The 22,494-nt window shown below is 43.0% G+C and overlaps 1 protein-coding gene across 9 annotated transcripts in view; it reads left to right on the plus strand.

Annotated features, from left to right (window-relative positions):
- The window catches only part of FOXP1 (forkhead box P1), a 442,485-nt gene that overhangs the window by 252,013 nt on the left and 167,978 nt on the right, over positions 1 to 22,494 (plus strand). For all 9 annotated transcript variants that reach the window (XM_019536645.1, XM_019536646.1, XM_019536642.1 and 6 more), the window contains one exon: positions 3,832 to 4,016. In XM_019536645.1, the coding sequence (XP_019392190.1) occupies positions 3,843 to 4,016 (174 nt within the window). In that variant the 5' untranslated portion in view covers positions 3,832 to 3,842. The remainder of the gene's footprint in view (positions 1 to 3,831; positions 4,017 to 22,494) is intronic.

The following is a 22,494-nucleotide window of genomic DNA, read 5'->3' on the forward strand; positions in this document are numbered from 1 at the left end:
TCCTGTTCTCATCCGCCCACCCCTGTAACCTGTCTAGTCTCAGCTAGTCTGAATGGATATCAAGTCCCATTTGCTTCCAGTAAGGATTGGCACCAAGTCCAAATGAAGAAGGAAAGGGTTAGTGTGAAGTAGGCGGGTTAGGTGTTCCTCTTGAGTTCGTTCCTCTCTGGTGAAAGATGTACCTTTGTCACTGCACTAGGTAGGAATTGCGTACTCCTCCTTGAGCTAGTTTGTGAGTCCTCGGTATTTTCCGTGGTCCAGGAGCTGCCAGAGGTCTGTTTGAGTTGCAGTGGAGATATGCCCTTAGGCGTGACACGTTTCATGTTTTGAAGTCAGAGGGTTATTTAAACCCCACTCTGCCTCCCTGGCTCACTTAGGCTTCATGTCCATGTAAAAAGCAAAAGACACAAAACTTAGTCCATGTCAGGACTGGATCTGTTTAAAAACACAGTGCATTCTCTGGCTGCATCAGGGCAGTCTTTTGATTAGTTTAGATCTTGGGAGTTTTATAAGGGAGCTGACTATAATGAGCCCTCTAGCCCTTTTGTCTCTTTGCATAATTTGAAAATTCCAGAAAACAGACAGAAGCAAGTTTCCAGAGCCCACCCGAAATGTATTTAAATGTAAGCAGAGCATTTGAATCTGCTCTACCACCTTCCATAAGCGTGGACAGCATTTAGCGTGAATAGATCCCTTAGTGATTGCAGCAAAGTCCTCCTAATGAGTGGTTTCCCCCACACTGATTGAGAATCAAAAAACTGGTGCCCGCATTGCAGCCTGCTTGTGACAAAGTCCTCATTAGTCCGTTGCTCCTCAGTTATGACATCTTGATTATCAGCTGCATGGATCATCACTATGAATTTACCAAATTGGGCGAGTGGTCTGGCATGTCTATGTTTGGCTGAGCAGTAATCAGGGTTAGAGGCTGCACATCACGAAGTGCTGACTGGTAGGCTACTCTTGAAATGTTGGTGAAAGCGAGGGGCTGTTTATTCTGAGCAGTTAAGCCAAGACCAGAGACCCTGGCAGGGAAGAATCTGTCTCTGGTAGGCATTGTACATTGGGTAGCTCAGGGCTTAAAATAACTCCTGCACAGATTTCCTGGGGCAAGTATTTTCCCGTAGTATTTTTCTGTTAGAAATACATTGCTTTCTCACTCCTTCTCCAATTAATCTCTTCCCACCTGTGTTGGAAGGGGAAATTTTTCTTCCTGTTTCTGAGTTGGTAGAGCCGCTAAATTCAAACAGGCCCTCTTTTAAATGTGGGCCTTTCCTTTCCAGTGAAGGGCAATTAAAAACCAAAGCTCTGCTTTGCTGGACTGCTCCTGTCAACTTGGGGATTGCCCACCTGGAAAAGTTACAGGCAGTAAGCTACAGTAGGAATTTACAGTAGGAACTACTCTGCACTAACTCCCTGTGTGGATGGTTTTAGTGTGCACGAAAGGTAAGGCAGCTGGCTTCGCTTCCACAGCTACCTGTTGCAAATGCAGCGAGTTGCATTTGGAGGGCTGGCTCCTTTTCCACCTATCAGGCATCACTCAAGTCCCTGAAAAAACATGAATGGTGCCACCAGTACTTCTGTAACATACTGTCACCTTAGCCTTAGCGCTGCAACATAAACAAGAATGAGCCGGAGGGTGACCCTCTCACCTTTTGTAGTAGTCGTTTTCCAGGGACTTGAGCAGGGTGGAACAAGATTGCATTTAGGCACCTTGGAGTCTCTACGTGGGCTAAGTGCAGACGGTCAAAACGCCCCAGGCTCAATTGATTCAATCTTTGCAGGTTAGTCTAAGCTGCATGAACTGAACTGATAAGTAAGTGAACAGACATTCACTTTTATTCCAGAAGTGCAACCACAAGCCTTCAGCGACTCAGGCCTGAAGCCGGGGAGTGCTAGAGCACGCCTCTCTGCTGGGCTGTAGAGCAGACAGCCTGGGCCAAGGCTAGCCTGCCCACCCTGTGAGGTCAGGGGGACTTGTGGGAGAGGTGCAAAGCATTCTGGGATACTGGGGGACTGCAAGTTAACTTGAAGGACAGAAATTCAGTAAACTGATTTACCTTAAATCAGTTAAGTCTGATACTACCTCCGCCCAGGTTTATCTTAAACCGGTTTTGGCCATTTTGAAAAGCGGGTTATGTGCGCCGAACTTCTGTTGTGTTACAGATTTGAACCGGTTTCTGAGCGCTTATGTGCAACTTCTGTCCCTAGCCATAGAGGCTTCATGGAGAAGTAGGTAGTACACTGGTAATCCCACCCTCGCATACTAGGCATGCAAGCCCGTGTGGTCAGAGCTGGACAAGTTTTCCGTACTGACTCCTTTTGGAAACCTTTACTGAGAGTCGTGGAGCAAATGTCTCGCCTTCCCACCCCTGCTTGAGGCATGCCTGAACGACACAGTCCCTCCAGCTGATCGTGCCCCATGCCGGAGTGCTGCTCTTGAGCATTTGCCGTGGGGACAGTAGCTGCTGACAGTAGCAGATGTCACTGCGGACAAGTGATTTGGGTCGTTTGGATAAGAGGGTTGGGGAACCTGAAGGAAGGGAGGATGAATCGAGAGAGACAGAACATCACTGATGACATTTTAATTCTGTGGCGCTGGTGGTAGCTGATTGGAATACTTTCTAATACAGCTCATTAAATTACACAAAAAGAGAATTAACAGTAGTTTCACAAGTAAAATATGGCAACATCGTTGCTATTTTTGGAGTCTTATTAACACACATTCTTGCACATATAGTCACCAGTTTATTCACAGACACATTCAGGAATCCCCCAAATTTGATGAATGCGAGCATAAATACTCATTTGTTCAGTTGTCTTGGTCTTTATTTTCAAAGAACATCATTTGTTAGTTGGTTGTTTTCCTGTTTTTTTAAAAAAAAACACATTTATCATCCATTCAGAGAGGGGAAACAAAACCATATTCTTTAGGTGGCCAGTTGTCAACCATGAAAACGTGTTGCAAAAGATCAAAATGAATGGATAGTTAGTGAAGAGCTCACGGACTGCAACTATGTTCATGCGAATTACTCCACAGGTATCTCTGAGTCGTGAAAGCATGCGTACGTGGATCCTGGCTCCCGGGCACGTTGGATGAATATTTCAGGAAGCCAAAATTAGTGCGATACGTGGCTCGTTGGAAATGATGCCGCTAATTGTGTCGGTAAAGCGGTATTGCCTAGGTGCTAGAGAGAGATTGCATAGAGCCGGTATAGTAAGTACCAGATATTGCGAGCAGCCGACCGAATCTTAGAAGAAGAGAACTTGTTTCAGTGACAATTGATGGCGCTCGGGACCTCACAGGTTCAGCCTAAATGACCCCCATATACCGGACAATAATAAAAGTTACTAATTTGACAGGATCACAGTATACGAATGAAAACCGAAACGCTGACTGCGTCCCTTCACCTTTTGCTCCCACTTGCTGTATATCAGGGTTTTGATGCTGTCCATAATCCAGTGCATAGAATGACTCATGGGTTTTACAGCAAAGCATCCAGATGTAACGAGAGAAATTTAATTATGGATTCTGTGTATTCGTTTGAAAACATTTTTTTTTCCCCCCCTCTAAGGGAAAAATGTTGAGCAAATAGCACTATATTTAGAAACAGAACTTAACTGACTAAAATTTTAGCCGTACCAACAGATAAACAAACATAAACTGGTAGCACGAACCATTAATGAAAGATGAATCGTTTGAAGGGAAATGACAGATGTTTACAGGTTTGGCAGGATTTAAAGCAGGGCATGTCTCCTTATATACGGCAACTGTTTTAACAGCTGCTTTTTTTTTTTTTTTTTTCCCCCATTCCCTCCCCTAAATTATTTCAGGTTTTTGAGTCATGATGCAAGAATCTGGGACTGAGACAAAAAGTAACGGTTCAAGCATTCAGAATGGAGCAAGCAGTGGCAACCATTTAATAGAGTGCAGCTTACGGGAAGTGAGATCAAACGGCGAGACACCTTCAGTTGAGATTGGGGCGGCCGATTTAGCACATCTTCAGCAACAGCAGCAGGTACTGTAAGCTCTATTGCACCTTCCCCACTGAAAGAAAAATAAAGCATTTAACCCTTAAAACCCTTGTTATTTGCCAGTCAGATAGCTGCTTGGGAGGACCTGTGCATGGCATTTTGTACCCTGCAGCCTTTAGCCAAATTCAGCCCGAATGCAAGGGGAAATGTATACTTCGTCCTGGCGCTCTTTTTCATGCATTCACTGGAAAGATCCAAGGATCGTAGCCTGCTCCTATTGTCTGAATGTGTTGAGCCTGGTGGCTCTGATTGGGCGAACCACTATATACAAATAAGTACTTTCCAGAATATGTCACTGGTTGGAAAATTCGCTAATGCTGGGTTTTGTTTTTGCAACAAATTTTAATATAACCTAGCAACCTCTCTCAACAGAATGTTTTCTATTAGCAAAAAAAAAAAGTTTGTTGAGGTATCTACAGCTGCAAGGCTGAAAAAAAAATAGTTATCATATATCGGTGCTATTTTTACTGTAGGAGAATCGGGGACAGAACTGTGGATTTTTGCAGCCCTTAGTATTACATTTTTTAGATAGAAGCAACTCCATTTATTAGCACAACTAACCATGCTGTGTGTGTTGTGTCCCCCCCGATAACATTTGGAAAGTCAGAGGAGATTGTAGAAGAAACTATTGCCATGTACTGCTGCCGGGGGCTGGAACAAAAGATGCACCAGAGCAATCACGGATGTGTTTATGCCCAGCCCTCACTTTCTGTAGTGCAGCATACGTTCTTGAAACCTCTCGAGTAAGCTACCGGCAGCTGTGCAACACTCTTAAGTGCCCCGCGATCTGTTCAGCAGGTTTTTTTGCTGTGAAGAAAAACCTGCCGTTGAAAAGCTAGCAAACGGAAGGATTGAAAAAGAGCAAGCGGCCAATTTTGCCAGATGCGGGACGGAAGGCTTCCATAACTAAACAACCCTGAGAAATGTATGAAACTAAATGCAATAGACTTTGGTTGTTTCAATCGTTTTCCTCCTACAGGTTTTTACTTGAAGTGAGAATACCATCAGTGAGAAAATCACAGCCATGCTGAATTCATTACTGCAGTAGTCACACAAAACCACGGATAAAATTTCAATAACTGCAGGCCACAGTTGAGTAAACAGTTGCACTGAAACTTAATTCCTGTTGACTTTTCCCTCATTCTTCGCCAGGGGCACATTCTGATTCGTAGTGCAAAGACAACAGGGGTTACAGCTTTGATTAATGTAGGACAGTAGAAGAAAATTAGAACAGTAAAATATGTTCAACACAAAGGTCTTCTCTTTAAAAGGCTTCATATCAAAATGAGTTAATTACGCTGTGTTTTCATACGAGCAGGCTGGAATTTTCCAGTCCCGTTCCCTCCCTGCCCTGTGCATGTGCTGGCCTATGCACACAAAAGAGCCCCGTCAAAATATGGCATTTTGTCAACCATAAATATAGAACTTGGGAGTTTATTCTGCCTCGCCAGATATTAACCTGCCTGAGGCTGCCATCTTTTGCCGACGTCAGCACGTCCCCAGCATCATTCGGAGGGTCACTGTGGAGTGAGGTAACACCTTAATCTTGTGTGTAATGTGTTGTGTCATTCAACAGCTACCCGCCTGGGCAGTTAAGGAGAGCCGGTCATGCATTGCAAAGGCAGGCCCGCGTGGTCTTCCAGACCCATCCCCGTAAGGTGCCGACAACGGCTGGGTAGGCTCCTTCCATTTTGCTCTCACCGCTGCAACCGAGACGCTGAAACCGAGCGGAGAAAGTCACCTTTTCGGGCAGCTTCACTGAATTCAGCAGATTGTAATTTGTGCCCGGTCTCATCCGTTGCCCGTGTCTCCTTTGTCAGCAGAGTAATTGCTTTGAATTAACATGTTTTCTTCCAGGGTTGTAAGCGCCTGGAGGTTTGTGCTCCTTGTTTGAAATGTGCCATTAATTTGTTTGGATGAGTAACTTTTCTACGGAGTTTTCTTTTCTAAAAAGGAAGTTGCTCACCAAGTTGACAATACTTTCCTGGGAAAAGCAGCACAACATCCAAGGGACAATCAGAACTGACATCATAACGCCTCAGTCTTTGTGTTTTGGAAATATTTTTCAATGCCGAAAGAAAAATGTTTTTTTCAGACAGCTAATGCAAGCATTTACAGATACGCATACAACATAGAACATAATGTTTAGATGTTTCTCCATATACAACATATGCTCTCAGGTCACTTAACAGAATGCATACTAGAAAACACTTTTTCAATACAAATGAATGGCTGTTGAAATAAAACAGCTAATTCTTACGAGCATATCGGTCTTAGCTTTTCCTTGCATTACCTGGCACTTGTATCATTTGGGAAAAAGGAATCAGCAGCGGGTCGTTTGAGCTTTGCTGCTCGATGGGTAAGCTGGTTAGTGCCCGTGTTCCCGCGATGCATAATGGTAGAGCAGAGAACGATGCTGTCATATAACGTTGTGGATAAATAATCTGAGTTTGGAATTTAGAATTTGAAGACCGATTTTTGCAAAAATTGTTCCATAATTACACAACGCAAACACGTCCTTTGGTTTTTTTCGAGGTGAGCGAGGTGATAGGAGGGAGGCTGTGATGTTCCAGGAATTACGCGAGAAGCGAGGATTTTTGTGGGTGATATCTTTTATCAGACCAACCTCTCGGTTGGGATAAGGGACCCAAGAAAGATTGCCTTGCATTCAAAAGCTCGTCTAACTATCCCAACCGCGCAGTTAATCCAATAGAAGAGATCACCCACAAAAATCCTTACTCTCACATAAACAGCAAATGTAAATTATTGTGAAATCTTTGCATCCTTGTTGCCACACGCTCGAGTGTTGCTTCTCCATGTGTTAACAGAAAGGTAAAAATATGAATGGGCAGAATATAAAGCTGCATTCCAGCATATCACAGCAAGGCCTGAAATGTAGCATTGCTGGTGGTCGAAATGCAAGCGTCTCTGCATCACAGAGGACTTCACTTTGATACCCTGACTTCAAGCACGGCCTCCCGAGTATTAAAAAAAAAAAAAAAAAAAGAAAAAAAAAAAGTCCCTATCTTTTGTCTAATTCCAAGTCCTTTTGAACTTTTAGGAGGTATGGCTTTAATAGTAAATTGTTGACAGAGTAGCTGCAGAGATTGCAAAGAGTTTATTTTGCAAAACTGGCAGGCTCCTATCAATGTTCTCTTAAGGAAAAAAACACACATTGCTGTTTTGCAATTGCTTGCATGTATTGACAACCAGTGCTGAACAGGCAGAATTGGAATGTTTGTATAATGTAAACCTATAGCTTGCCTGATGGAGCGTAGTGTACTTTTAGGTAGTGAATAGATTACTTGATAAAAAGGGTTACAAGGTGACTGCTTTTATGACAAAGTAGAATAGCAATAAAAATGCAAGTGGTACATAGCGAAACAGGAAAGAAGTTAACATAGAGCCCTGTACTTTCTGCAAGAAAGTTTCTTTTCATCACTTTGCCTTTGAACTGAACTAGCCCGGAATGATGAAGCGTCACTTTTAGCTATCTGAAGAGCTTAATTAAATTACTTGTTGGACTTGTGTCCACAAAAATAAGGCAAGGAGGCCTTCCTCCCCGCCCTTCGAGCAGAATTTGATACTGATCTGTCGTATTTTCTGTGTATCCCGTTTCCTACGTTTACATCTTTACTCCACCCAAACACAAACGCCGGATATATTGGCATATAAAACCCTATCCATAGGCATGAGTGACCAAGCATCATGTACCTCATATATGAGACACGTTAGGCCAAATTTCAGATGTCTTTTGTGTGCAATCAGTAGTGTTTTGCTATGTGAGTGTGTCATTGATTTCTGGGAAGCCGTCTGTGTTATCAGTGTGAGAAAATCACATCTTGGCCCTTGGTAGTAGATTCAATCAATGGGTGCTGAGAGGTAAAGATTGAAGAAGGCTAAAGGTACCTGGTTTCACCAAAATTCTCCATGGCAAACAAAGGAGGAAAATATGAGATAAATAGGTTATTCACTGTATTATTCAGAGATTGCTTCACTTGGCTAAATTGAGGGTTTCAAAAGGTTTATTGGAGCATAAATCATTCAATACATATCACAATACAAATGAGAATAATGCCGTCAAATATTTGTAACCACACTCACTTGCTATTAGTTTCATCTTTAAAAAAACCAAAAAAACCCCAAACCAACCCCCCCCCCCCATGGAAGTAGATTATAAACTGCATCAGAAATTTTATGGTCCCATTGATCACGAAGAGGACTTATCTCTAGAGAACAAAACTGCTAAACCAGATCTAAGATAATGCCTTTGTTTCGTATTGACACAACTGGGTTAGTCTAAATTTGTTTGTTAGACTTTAAGGGAATGTGCATGTTGAGTCATTTTTGTTGGGAAGATACAGATACAAGGCGTAATTATTAAACTGCTGTATTCACTGAAAGAGCCATTTAAAAGTATAGATTAAATGACTTGCAAGTCATTGGAATTGTGTCTGCTTTTGCATTTTAATACACTGGTAATTCACCATTACAATAACCTCATGAAAAGATCAATCTAGTTGTAGAGTCTTTTACTTTTCAGCATTGGGAATTAAAAAAGACAGACCTTCCATACATTGTAACTTAGCGTTTTTATCACCCAGGCCTTTTCCCCAAGTTCTCCGAGCTCCCAACGTTGAGTGAAAGGTGACACGATGTCTTTTTAGTCATTCAAATCTAATAACTTTTAATCTGAAGGTTAAGTAGTGAGATATAAACTAAGGAATGATAATATCAATTTTATGTTCACTGAAGGGCACAATATACCTCTTTCTAGTAGAGGGAAAATTGTGCGTAAAATGTCTTTTGCTTTTCAGTGGAAAAGCTGCGGCTCTGAGAGCTTAGGAATGAAGCAGTGCTGGCAAAATTAAATAAGTTTTAACACGGGATGGCTACCTTGCCTGGATTTGTGAATCAATGATTTCTTCTTAATAATGCAATTTTTAGCTTGCTTGTCAGTGAACCGTGCTGACGGGCAGCATTCGGCATCTTCTCTGCTACCATGGTCCTTGTTATAGCTACTTATTGACCTCAACAGGCCTTAAATTGCCTCCCGCTGGGGACAGACAAGGAGAAACTGCCACTTGGTTGTACTTGCTGCTACTTCTTTGGCTTTTGTTTTGCTGTGTGCCTAGAAATGGCGCTAGCTAGTCGGTGGGTCTCAGGTTTGAACGGGGCGTCCATACGTGCACCGGGCGTTCCCTGGGTGTATGTTCACACAAGCGCCGGATCCGAGCGCAAGACGTCTAACCATCTGATCTAAGCGCATGTCTCGGTTTCGAAGTCGTCTTTACAAATCTGTTCGTGCATGGTTTACCGTGGCCATTTTTTGCTTATAAATGAAAACAAAATGAAGCAAAGTCCAGTAACAGGAACTCCTCAAGGAACCACGACTTTTGAAATTCATTTGGTAGCTTGTTTTTTTAACCTTGCATCTTATGTGAAAAGTTGCCACTGCTTTTATAGATACGCACTCTCCTCTTGTATGACTTCCGTGTCATATTTGCTTGTGCTTACTCATCAAAGCAAAAAAAAAAAAAAGAAGTTATACATTCACCAGTTAGGTATGTTCAGGCAAACTGAACAAAGGGATGTTTTCAAGTGGTTATCTAGCATGTCTGCACTGATAGGGAAATTCAGCAGATGTAGGATATAAATTAAAAGTCTGTTTCAGATGACTGATGTTATTAAAAACCATTATAGGATACTCCTCTTCCAATGATCTTTATACTTTCAGGTTGTATAACAAGCAGTGCTGCCAAACCTTTGGCTGGTCACGTAGCAAATCTGAAATGGCATTGTGCCTGGTAAGGTATAATGTAGTTTTTAAAATTCACATTGAACTCCTCTTATATTGTGGCCATCACGTACTGCAAAGCATATCACTGCATGCCTAAATTCGTGTGTGCATGCAGTCCCATTAAGGTGACTGGGGCTGGTCATGTGTGCAAAATTAGTGATGTACTGAAGTATCCTGCTAAATTGGGGCTTAAGTGATTTCAGAGCAGCAAGACTCCTCGTGGAAAGTTGAGATTTCAAAATGAACTTAACTTTTGCTTGGAAACGCTGTGTTTTTACTTTTGAATGACTTTTGACTGTGCTGCTCTGGTTTGAAAAACTGATCCCTCAGAGCAGCCTTTACTTCTTTATCCCTCTTATGAACAGAGGATTTTGCCACTACTGGAAACCATTTTACACCAGTGGTAGCTGTTGATTTCTTTGGAGCTGTGTGAGACTTACACATGCAGATGAGACCAGAATCAAGTGCTCTCACTTGCCCTCTTTTTTGGGTATGTTATATTCTGTCTCTTTTAGAGTTTCATTGCTTCACAGCAAACCAGAAGTAAGTCAACATTAGCTAAGCCACCTGCTTCCATAAAAATACAATCAATTGTAAATTGGGAAGCGCTTGCACATTTTATGGGGTTTTTAAATGCAGAGCATCCCTGGAAAACTGAATAATAAATGTTAGTTAAATTTTGAGAGGGTTTTGTATAAAAAAAAAAAATCAGCAAATAATGAAATTTAGTAATTTCAGGATTTATGATGGCACGTGTAATCAGAGCGTAGCTAGCTATACCAGCTCCTTTCTGGATTTTGTTAGCCCCAATGACTACATCTTAAAACATAAAATGTATTTGTAACCTATTTTAAATAGTGCAAATATTTCATTTTTTTTCCATAAAAGCTATATATTGTATCTATAAAGTCAGTGTCAAGTCTCGGATATTTCTGAAGCCTGGGGCAAGTGCCAGCTTTATTACAAAGTTGGGCTTTTCAATTTACTCTTAATCATATTTCTTGCTTTTCTCTCCAAGGTGGGTTTTTTTTTTTTCGGTGGGAAGGGCTTAGTGAAAAATAATGATCCATAAAGTAGAGGACCGCTAGTGCTGGATGGAGTTAGGCTGTTTCAGCTGTGTAGCAAGGTGTACCAGTGTTGTGTTAGCAGAGCACAGAGTCTCTTCTCCCAACCATAAAGATTCATTACACCGACATCATTTGCAGGTATACGGATGGGTCGTTTTTGCTGTAGAGAGGCCTTCTGAAGTGAGCGCTCATGTCTCTACACTTGTGTAGCCATATTAGACCAAGCCTCTCGTTAAACCTGCAAGGCTTTCAGACCAATCTGCGTGCACTTTTTGAGCCCGCTTACCTTCCTAAGCAAGCAAGCGATTGCTCTAATGCACGTTGTTCTTTTGACCGATGCTCAGCATCATAATCGAGGGATGCCACACAAATGGTTTACATTTGGAGATGCAGAGTAAGGTCACAGTTTGCCTCGGGAATCTGAAGTAACCAGGATTTTATTTCAGATCAAATCTGGGGGGGGGTCAGTACATGAAAAACGCCATTATTACCGCATGAAATGTTTGTCTACATGCCTGCCTCTTTTAATTCAATAAGACTTGTTAGAGTTCAGGCGGGCTTTCAGGGTCTCCTAAATTGTACCTGGAAATTAAGTGCGGGCAGGGGGTGGGAGTGCGGAGAACGTCTCTTCTTTCGGGGTGTGCACTCAAATCGGGATGACTGAGTTAAAAAGAGCAGTTGAAATGCTTGAATTCAGTTTTCCTTAGAATTTGTTTGCATTATATTCCCCGTAGTGGAGCGGCGTTGCTAACTCGTGCCAGTCCAAATGCAAGAAGGCTGGCTCCTCCCCGCCAGATACCCAGGGTGCTGTGGTAGTATTTCCCTGTTCGTATTTGCTTTCCTGGAAGCAGGCTGTTTGTTGAAATTCTTATAAAATTTCAGATCCTTGGCTGCTCGCGACAGCTGCGTGGGCAGAGGGTCACCCTGGCACCTTTTGCTTGCGTCTTACATTATCCCTCATCAGCAAGAAAGCCAGAACTTTTGGTTTCCAATTGCTTGCTCACTGAGAGAGGGAACTTGGGGGCATTTTTGTTTCCAAACTCAGCCTTAATACCACGTTTTTCACTTCTGCATACACGCAGTGATTCACTTGCAAAAAACGTGCCACCGAACCGAAAACTTAGAACGGGGCGTATTACAGAGCGTCGGTGGCTGGCATTTACCCAGCGAGAGACCCAAAATAAATCAGAGTCCCAATTCCCTTGCGTATGCAGGGCTAGCACACTTAAAATAAACACCGAAGGAGGCATGAGCAGCACAAAGGCTTTTTGTTGTTCTTCCGCAGGGGATTGCAGACTCCTCCGATGGCCCCTTTCCCCAGGAAGATCGCCCCCTCCGCTGCGGAGGGATGACTGTTGTGTATCTTCAGCTTTGCATTATACCGCATTATGTACCCACTTGTGTAACATGTTAACGACTACCTGCCAGTGCATCCTCCTGCGTTAAACGGAGGGGTGGAAGTGTGCGTGAGGAAGGGGATGGAGGCACGCGTACTCTGGATTTCACTTGGAAGCTCAGTTTGCGAGGAAAGAGGGATCGGTGTACAGCCTAGAGACGAGAGGCTGCCCGTGGCCATTCTTCAATAGGAGTCGGGCCGTTGGTTTTGTAGGCCCAGGAAGGTGAGGCAGGACTTTTGGCTGTCAGGACGCTTACCAGGAAGTGGATCAGGTACTGAGAATATCTCTACAGAAATTTGTATTGCCTCTAAAGAATGTCATTAAAAGAAGGTGATCTATGTTTGCCAAAGCCCGACCTCAAATGCTAGGAAGTACGAGAACGACGGCTCTCTGGAGAAGTTGCTATAAATGGCCGAGAGCAGGGTGTTAAAATGGGAAGTGTTTAGGCAACTTGAAAAGCAGGCATGGTTACCCGCCCTGCCTGCGATTTAAATTCTGTGGATGTAGCAAAATCAGAGCCAGCTCTAGGGATGTCCGGGTAGCAGCACGTGTAATTCGTTGCCTCACTGGTCCTTTTGCCTCATGCCCAATGAGAACGTGGCTGGAGTTAGCCAAGAGGTCATAAAAGTAGATGCTGTGATTTTTATCTTTCAGTTACTTGAGATTTTAGCTTTGGCCCGAGTCCAGGCTTTATATCGGTGAGTGCAGAGGCTGTGATTCTGCCAAGCAAAGGTTGGATATACAGAGCCCGCGCAGTCGGCGCACACTAACCTGGTCGATGCTTAGCCACAGGAAGCTGAGCAGGAGGGCCCAGAGCTATGTTTGCTGGGGAAATCTGTGATGCGAGTCCTTATACTCCTTTCTGCTCTGGGCAAGTGATGTAGGGTAAGGGGTGGCATCGTCTGCTCCAGCTGCCCAACTTCAGGCATGAGTCCTGCAAAGAGGATTTACCCAGATACCAGCAGGTTTCACAGATTTCATAGATATTGGGGCTGGAAGGGACCCTGGAAGATCTTCAGGTCCAGCCATATGGTTCCCTTTTTTGCATAATCAAAGCCATAGTTGTAGTGGCTCGTATAAGGGCTTAGAGATCCCGTTGCTGAAGATCTCTAAACAGAAGCCAGGAATCCAGTCTCCCATCCACATCACTAGCTTTCATCCCTCCTGAATAGCCCTGCTGCTTTCTTATGTAAATTTACCTTTAGCCTTTTAGTGAGTGCACAAAAACGGCAGGCTAACAACAAAGCCAGAGTTGCTCTCTTTGCCCATCCCCATCTCCTTGACATTCGCCTGCCCATCCCTTCAGCAGGGGTTAGCTTAGGGACCCTTATTTTTGCCCAAACGATCAAATGCATTTTTGGATTACATGTGAGCTTTTGTGCCGCCCTACCTCTGCTTCGTCCCTTTTTTGATTCGCGCCCACGATCCGAAACATACCCAGTCGATAACAGGAAGATTACTGCATGCAGGGCAAAACGCCCAACGTATTCCTGTTCCGATAGCTTTCAGCTTGCATTACAGATCCAAAAGGAAAGAAATCCCTCCAAGTCAACAAACAACAAAAAAGTAAACTTATCTTTTATAGTGTTCTCGAAACAAATGTAAGGTTATAACACTGAAGCGGGTTTTATTAAATCTAGGCATGAATCCACATTGGAGAAATAATCTACAGCTTCCTTTCAGTTTCTTGTCTTTTTAATTAGTGCTGGCAATGGGATTGTTAGCTTTTAAGATATGGTAAATATGAGCCTATTAATATTATTGAACATAATACTCAACAAGGTACAAGAAATGCTGGCTGCTGTAGATGTTTTATAGACAAGTTAAGAGCAGGCCATTTTCTGTTTGACAAGTTTTCCTTTATTGCCGTCGTGTTTAGGTACACAGAACATGAAGCCTTGCACTGTAAACTTTCTCCAGGTGTCTACAACAGCTGTCATTGACTGGCAGGCCCAGGGACTGCCTTGGATGTTTTTTCAGTATTATGTGGCATGTTTGAACCCCTTTTTCACAACAGGAAAGTATTTGGAGTTTAAAGTATTTTCTGACTCCGTATTTTTCGTGAAAAATGATTCGCTAAATTCCACTGATTAGCACGGAGCCTGTTTGAAGTGTTTTTGCACTGGGTTTCCTTCTTTTAACTTGTGTAGAGATCAGATTAAATGGGCTTAGCAGCGATTAGCTCTATTTACATTATTTTCTTTGCTCAGAAGGTAGGGGGCTCCTCTTTTTTTTGCATGTGTTCTTCTTTTTTTTTTTTTTAGTGTCCCTGCTTGATCACCTGTCTCCTCATTCATTACAAGGGCAATTGCAAGGCATAATAAATTAAAGATACGGCCCGTGAAGGCTGTCACAGGAAGTAGGGTACATCCGCTACAGGCAAAAAAAATACATACTTTTCTGTAGATTTTCCTGTTTATAGCCTTATCTGGGGGAAGACTTTGACAGCTTGGCTTTGAGTATGGTGATTGCAGTAGACCATTGCTAGTGAACATGATAGCCTCACCAAGTGCGGTGACCACAGGAAGTCAGTCTCCAAGCCCAAATCCAGGGTTGCTGTAGACTGTCTCTCCTATCCTCATCATTTCTCATCCTTTAATTAGGGTAGACCAGATTTTTTTCATAAAGCTTGGGAGGAGGGGGGAGAGGGACGGGAACTGAAGAGCAATTGTATTTCAGGATAACGTCGTAGCTGGCATCACGCGGTTCTTCCTCTTGCCTGTTAGGGAAGGTCACAATACCACACTTGTCTGTATCCATCCCTGTTGATTTTCCTGTCCCTCCCCTGTTGTTGAGCAGAGTCCTTCAGAAAGAGCAGTGGGTTGTCCCTTTGCTTGGTTATGTATAGGACACAAACTGCGAAGCACCCTTGGTCATCAGAGCTGCAAGCACCAAACTTGTGTTACCAAACTGCACCCAACTCAGCCAGAAACTCCTGAGCAATTACAGTAAGGTGTCTTGATAGCAGCAGAAGTTACCCTTATTAAGTATACAAAATTCCACCCTTCTTGGAATTGTGAACTTCTTGCCAGTTTTTAACACCTTTTTACTACGAATGAATTAGGGCTCCCCCCCCCCCCCTCCAAACCTGGTTTGACCCAAGTGAACACCATATGATGGCGACTCCTGGAAACATCCTATGTAATCATCCCCGTTTCTTTTTGATTCATTCCAGCCATTTCTTATTTCATCTTATCTTCTGATTATTGCAGAAGTACAGCATTAGCCTCAATAAACACCTCTTCCTTGGGTTCGAAATATGAGTGGGGGCTCGGAGGGGCTGAGGCCCCTCCCCCCCCATAAGCTCCCACCATGAAGCTTGTCTGAATAACTGCTATCTTGTCAAAGTCTTGCTCAAGTCAAATAGTTACTAAGGTCCTTCCATCTCTAACCTCACATCAGGCGAAGCGAAAAACTGGGCAAACCACTACATCGCAGACTTTGCGGGTGAGTCGGAGTAGATTCAGTCCCACCTACCTCTGCTGGTTAGGCTCTTTCTTGGGTTATATTCTCATTTCAAAATTCTCCACAGCCTTAAATTTAGGATGAAATGAACGGTTTCATAGGACAGAAGAAAGCACATGACGTTCAATCCATAAAGCTTATGCAGACCCCACAGTAGCGACGAGAGTAGCACTTCAGTAATTTGTACGTCGCTATTGTTTTCTCTGCCAGCCCTCGGTCAGTCAGAAAGACAAGACAGATGCACGATGCTTGTTTCGGGTGAGAATATGACAGCTATGGAAACAGCTGTTGGATAGCAGAGCAGTAAAAGGTGAAAGCTAAGAGCATATTCTGCAGAGCCTTAGTTAGAGAATGGCTTATAGCAGAATTGGGCAAGCGCTCTTTTCAAACCCGTCTGGGAGATGTATTTATCAGCACATTGATCACTTCTTCACATCCATGTCCTGGATGTTGCATTGCAAGAAATAGGATTATATGGGAGAGAGACCCTGTTTGGAAATGCCTGAGGTCAAAGGATGCTGTTGTCTATCACCGCTACATTGTCTCCTGGGTATGACACTGGAGGCCCCTCGTGCCAGGTACAGACATGGCCCTTTTACTGGTATGAGTGATTGGAAACTGGTCTATACCCATAACAAAACAGAAGCTCGGTATAAGTAGCCTGGTTTAAAAATGGCAGAGATTTACCCCACTCCTGCCAAAGGCTGAATGTTTGTTCTGTTTGCTACTGAGCTAAACTATGCCGCTTGCAGAAAACACCATAACTTAGATTGATTTGCCTCGGGTTTTGAGTGTTGGTACCTAGATGCATATTAGTAGTGTTACTAGTAGCTGAAGCAGCAACCTGTACAGCAGTAGCTGAAGCAAATAATACACTGAGTGACAGAGACAGCACAAGCCAAACTAAGAAAATGGTGTTTGACCACACCTGTGTCCTGATCCATAAATCCATTACTGGTCATCTACTTTCTGCATAGGGCGACTGGGATTAATGAACTTGGTGCCAGACGCTATCCTTTTCTTCATGTGAAAAAGTAGCCACTTGTAACTTCCCCCTCTCCCCCCGCCAAAAAAAAAAAATTAAAATCATGGCAAATTAAGTTGGAAAGGACCTCAGGGGGTCACATCTCATCCAACGCCCTGCTCAAAGCAGGACCAGCCCTCGCTACATAACTCCAGCCAGGGCTTTCTTGAGCTGGGCCTTAAAGACCTCCAAGGATGGAGATTTCACCGCCTTTCCAGGTAGCCTGTTCCAGTGCTTCGCCACCCTCCGAGCAAGAGAGCTTTTTTCTAATATCCAACTTAAACTTCCCTCCTTTCTTTTATCCTCAACAAGAGCCAAGGGATTACCTCCAGAAGCAGCATGCTCTTGGCACGTAACATCACAGCGTCTAAACAAAACCACACCAGCTTTTCAAGAAATCTCTGGCATGCCATACTGTAATGTGACACTGCTTTTTGTAGTGACACGGTAGCCCAAGGCTGACAGATGAGTCCTGTTTCTGGGAGGAAAGTGAAAATGTTTTCCTCTCCTCCTCACTCCCATGCCTTGCCCCCCTTGAGCTGTTAACTGATGGACGGTTGCATTTGGGTCTTTGAAGGCCGGAGTTTCTGATGGAGGAAGGGGACGATGATCCCAGAGCTCTTATGGGGTCTGAAATGCCAGTAATTTGGAAACAATACTAAGATATGTTCGTGCTTCCCAGCATCCTCACATCTGCAACACTCCCAGTGCCTGAGGCCTAGGAATAGGGGCAGGTGTAAAAGTATGCAAGGACCCCATGCAACCAAACAGGCCTTTGTAGACCCTACAGGTCAGAAATAACTTCCAGGATCTCTGACGATTAGAAATCCACCGAGGCTGCCCTCACCTCGTGGATCTGCCACGTTTGTGGGAAGCAACACAGGTTTGCGATGAGTGTCTTGAAGGTCAGGGCTTTGTACACCAGCGACGCCTCCTTGGCAGCTGCATGGCACCTCTGTCGTTTGCTCTGTGTCGTTTGCATGGCACCTCTGTCCTTTGCAAGTGGACTTGACTACGTCTCTGCTTCCATTTCTGCCTTCAAAGAGCAGCTGTGGGCTTCGAGCTACCTGAGCGAGGATCACTAGGATCACGTCCACCTGTTACCTTTACATTTTGCCTATATTGTCATCCTGCAATTACCAAAAGAGCCGCCGTCTTTTTATTGTCCATACCGTTGGCGGTCGTCTCTTCATCTCTACAAAATCGTCTTGGTTCGGTCTCCGGCCTCCTGTAGAGCAGTGATGCGCTGTGATGTGCGGTACGAGCGACAGGCTGTCCATGACACCGTCTGGCAGGAAAGAGAGGACACGCATGCTGCTCTCTTTGTGCTGGTAGCAGCTGATAGGTGACACCCTTTAGAAATCAGCAACTCCATTTCCCTTGGGCTCCTCTGCAGAGGTCTGAGCTATGGTTGTGTTAGGATAAGAGGCTCCCGTGTGCCATGAGTGGGATCCACGGACACGGCATGGTCGCAGCCCCTGCTGGCTGAAAGGTAGGAAGAGCTCAGAAAGCTGGAAGACAGATGTGAAAAACGGCTCGTGGGAAGTTTAATGAAGTCCAAACTGGTACTTTAGCCTCACAACCAAGGCCCAGGTAACTGGCCACCCTTTCAAGAGGATAACCCATCTAGCCCTTCCTCCAGTTACATTTTTAGTGGCCTGTAACATTTTACTTGTAGTGCAAGAGTTAACATAAAAATTATGTTGAGCCAAAGATGCAGGTAGGGCGGAAATGGGGGTGCAGAAGTATCTTTCTATCCACTCCCTTCTTACCATGTGCATTTCTCTGGCTAGTGGGGATTTCTTCCATGTAAAATTGCTGCTCTATCTAAAAGCGTATTTTTTCCAGACCTGAGTTTATTACTCTTGCAGTTGGCTTTCTGTAGCATAGATCAAAAATAATATCCAAAAGTTTTAGCTGGGAGCTCACATGCATTTGCGCACTGTTGCTGGCATTTCTTAGTAGTTTTCCTGAAGTATACCATTTACTACTTGTCTCTACCTGAAAATCAGACTATAAGTTAGGCACTGAAATCTGTATTGAGGTACTTCAAAGACCACTTAGATGCCTAAAATGGATCATTTAGGCATCTAACTTTCAAATCAATCCCTTGGCTTCTTAGAAGTTCTGTAATACAAATTTGTTGGAGTAAACACCTGGAAATGTATTGCAGTCACTAGGGTTAGGCAGGATTTCCACCATGGTAGCGGGGAGCAGAAGGTATTGTAGCTTGTGAATTCTCTTTTATCAAGTGATAGCAGAAACATTTCTGTCCCTCTAATGTACAAAGCGGGACTTTTGTTGAGAAGAGGAGTTATCTGACCTGGTGTAACCTCAGCCAGTTGAAATAATAATTGACCCATCTTAGTAGTTACACGAAGAATATTTTATGCTGGGCTTTAATATAAAGAAATGTTGATGAGATCGTTACATTTGAAAAATATCGATTAAATAATTGATCAACATTACAAAAAGGGTTCTCTCTGCACACAGACTTCAGGGTAATAAATAGTTATAGGCTCTGTTTGTCAATACCCAGCATGCAGATGACGAGGTGGACCCAATTAGCATGTAATAGGTCTGAAGGACATTTGTAGATAAGGTTTAAACAACCTATTGAAGCTGAAGCCATGAACCTGTTTAAACTGCCAGACTTGTTTGTTTCAATAAAACTTTTTGTCTCTGCTGTGTACATATTTTCCAGCATATGCCTTTCATTCTGCAAGAAACACTTAAAGTCAGGTTTTTAATATAATGTTGGTAGCAAAGTATGAAGGACAGAGGAGGTAACAGAGAAGGCAACTTGCTAATGCAAAAGCAGTGTACTGAAAGTCACTTTTATTTCTTATTTATAATCTACATGCACACTCTGGATAATAGATGACAACGCTCATTCAGTACTTTAACTTCAAAGCAGAGAGAAGGCATGGATGACAGAGCTGGGAGCTGGAACACAAAGGTACTAACAACAAGAGGAAAAATGCCTGTTTACTGGATTGCATTTGTTAGCACGCTGTCTTCAGATATTGTTCCCCCAGGAATAGTGCGAATATGTGCTGCACGAACAATGATTTAACATCTGAAAATGGTACTTAAAGAGTTTTCTGTCTGGTAGTAATGTGATGAAGGCTTCTGAATGGAACCTGGGGACTTCATTTCTTCTATTTATCTATATGTCTCTCTGGTTTTAGGCAGCGGTAATTGCATATTTAACCCCTTAAATAGGTTTAACCCTCTCAGCACCAACTTTTTTTTTTTTTGGTCTCCTGGCTGCTTTTGTTGCACGACAACTGTGCCGCCTAAATTCCTTGCCAAAAAATCAAAAAGACAAAAGAATTTTGGAGAAGTTGTAGCCAGGGACATGCATTGAGAATAATACCAAGCTCCACCCCAGCCTTTCTCTTTCTTTCCCTCTTTCTCGCTCTCTCTCTTTTTGGAAGGAAGGCAGTTTGAATGTAGATAATAGCAGCTATGAAAAAGTGCTTTAATGGGATTCGGTATAGCTGGGAGCCTTATAGCAGAGAGCGAGCGAGCTGTAATGAGGGGGGAAGTTGTAGATAGTGCTCTAAATCAACAGTATAAATTTGCTGCTTACTTCAGCAGTATACTTCTTTCCAGCGTTCTCAATTAGCACTTGTTCTGGGGGCTTGCTTAATAGCTTATGTGAAACAAATATTAACATAAATTGTGTAATTATATCAAAATCCCAAATTCCTCCAAGATGAAAAATTGTTTGGAGTCGAGAATACATCTGCAGCAAAACATCATCCAGTTAAAGGAAGCGAGGTCTAAGGAAAGCCGTAAGAGTGGAGCCGAGCTACTTTTACAGTGTATTTTCATGGTATTTAAATTATGATACCAGTGGGTATTTTTAATTAGTGCCTCTTTAAAGTGTGCACTTGTCTACATAAGCCATTTTGGCAAATTTGACTCGTTCATACAGTGGTTGCTGTAAAAGAGGCCAGCACAGCCTGCAGGAATTAGAATTAAAAGTTTCTGCAAGCTGTTGTCGACATGACCACATCTCATTAACTTAAAAAATGGAGATTATTTGCCTGAAAGCTTGATTTGACTAACAGTAATCAAATATTAAGCTCAACCGAGGAGGAGGAAAAACAGCTTCACTGTTGTGATCTATATCGTTAAGTGTTTTGTGGTTCTCTTTAAATAGCTGTATAAGATTTCTGTTTTGACAAACATAACAGGGGAAAAGGGAAAAATAGACATATGGCTTTGAAAATAAGCTAAGGTTAGTTTTATTTAACATACTGAGACATTATTTACCAAGTGTACCAGAGATAAATATGATTTCTCAGATGTTTCATTAAGGTGGCAGAATTGATTATCTCTAAGCAGTTTCCCCTGAATTATCAAAGTTTAAGTACTGGAAATTGGTTCTATCTCATGATTATCTTTTTTAACTGTTAAATAGGCATGAACTGTACATTTATACCCTAGATTTATGTTATTGTTTTAACAAAATACAATGAAGTGGGTTGCAAAATTGTGCATAAAATCAGCCAAAATAGAAAAGTGCGTTTCTTATCTCATGAATTCTTTAAATAGCTTGTTAGTTAATTTAAGTAGCTGGGGGGGGGAGGGAAACCCTCTCTTTTGGGCAGCAATTAAGGTATTTGAGCATGAAAATCTGAAACACTTGCATTCAAAGCAGCCAGACAGTCAAAATGTGGCGTTCCATGGTTTTGTGTTTTCACATTAAACAACAGGCAATGTAATATCTAGGTGTAAACTGTGGTGCACATTATTAGAAGAAAAAAAAACAACCCAGGGTGCTGTTAAACAAAAGAAGATAAAGTCTTGTGCCTTTTTATGCCTTTGAACTGAGAACATGTGCTGCATTTTACTAAAGGAACATGAGCCTTGAATGTAAGTAACTGGTTTTTGCATTAGGTACTCCCTGGAGGTAGCAGAAAAATATCATGTCCCTGCATGAAATGCGAATGTGAAATCTACCAGAAAGAAATATTTATGACCATTTTATGCTTGATTAGACTTGGATGACATCTGTTAGAAGACAGGGACTGGACAAAGAGAGAGACGCTTGGGGGCAAATGTTAACAGAGTTGTTTAGATGATGCTGGGGCAGAAGCGTCCATTTACTGCCAGGCAAAACATAGGAATTGTGTTAGCGAGAGTGCAGCTGACAAGAATTCGCTGTGATGGAGACACTGTAAACTGACTAGCTGAAATAGTAAAATGCAGCTGTTGATATTCACTGCACTACCGCAATTGATGGTCAGGTAGCTCAGCTAAACACAAGATGCAGCAACTTGCGGGTGGCAGATGCATTAACACAGTTACGGAAAGGTGAGTGGGTTTCGCCAAGGTGACACATGGCCCTTTTTCAGGGTGTTTTTTCACCTTCCCAAAGCCCCCTTACTTGTTTTGAGAGAGCCCAAGGAGAACGCACTGCACTGAAATACCCGCCTAGCTTATGCCCCTTGCTTTACTTCCTTGCTACTCCTGCTTCCCCCTGCTGCCTGCTCTCAGTGCAACTTGGTGCTCGGTTGGTTTTAATTTTCTCATCCGAATGCAAAAGGGGGTCGGGGGGCAGGTTCCCATCTCCTTTACCCTCCTGTACATCCAGAGCTGCTCCCTTCCAGCCAAGGGACTTTTGCCAGGTTTACATCACACTCCACAGCCAGCAATTTAATCATCTCCAATGGTGTTGATTTTTAACTGGGGGGA

This window comes from Crocodylus porosus, unplaced genomic scaffold, assembly GCF_001723895.1.
Source record: "Crocodylus porosus isolate Cpor-Errol unplaced genomic scaffold, CroPor_comp1, whole genome shotgun sequence".
Classification (NCBI taxonomy): Eukaryota; Metazoa; Chordata; order Crocodylia; family Crocodylidae; genus Crocodylus; species Crocodylus porosus.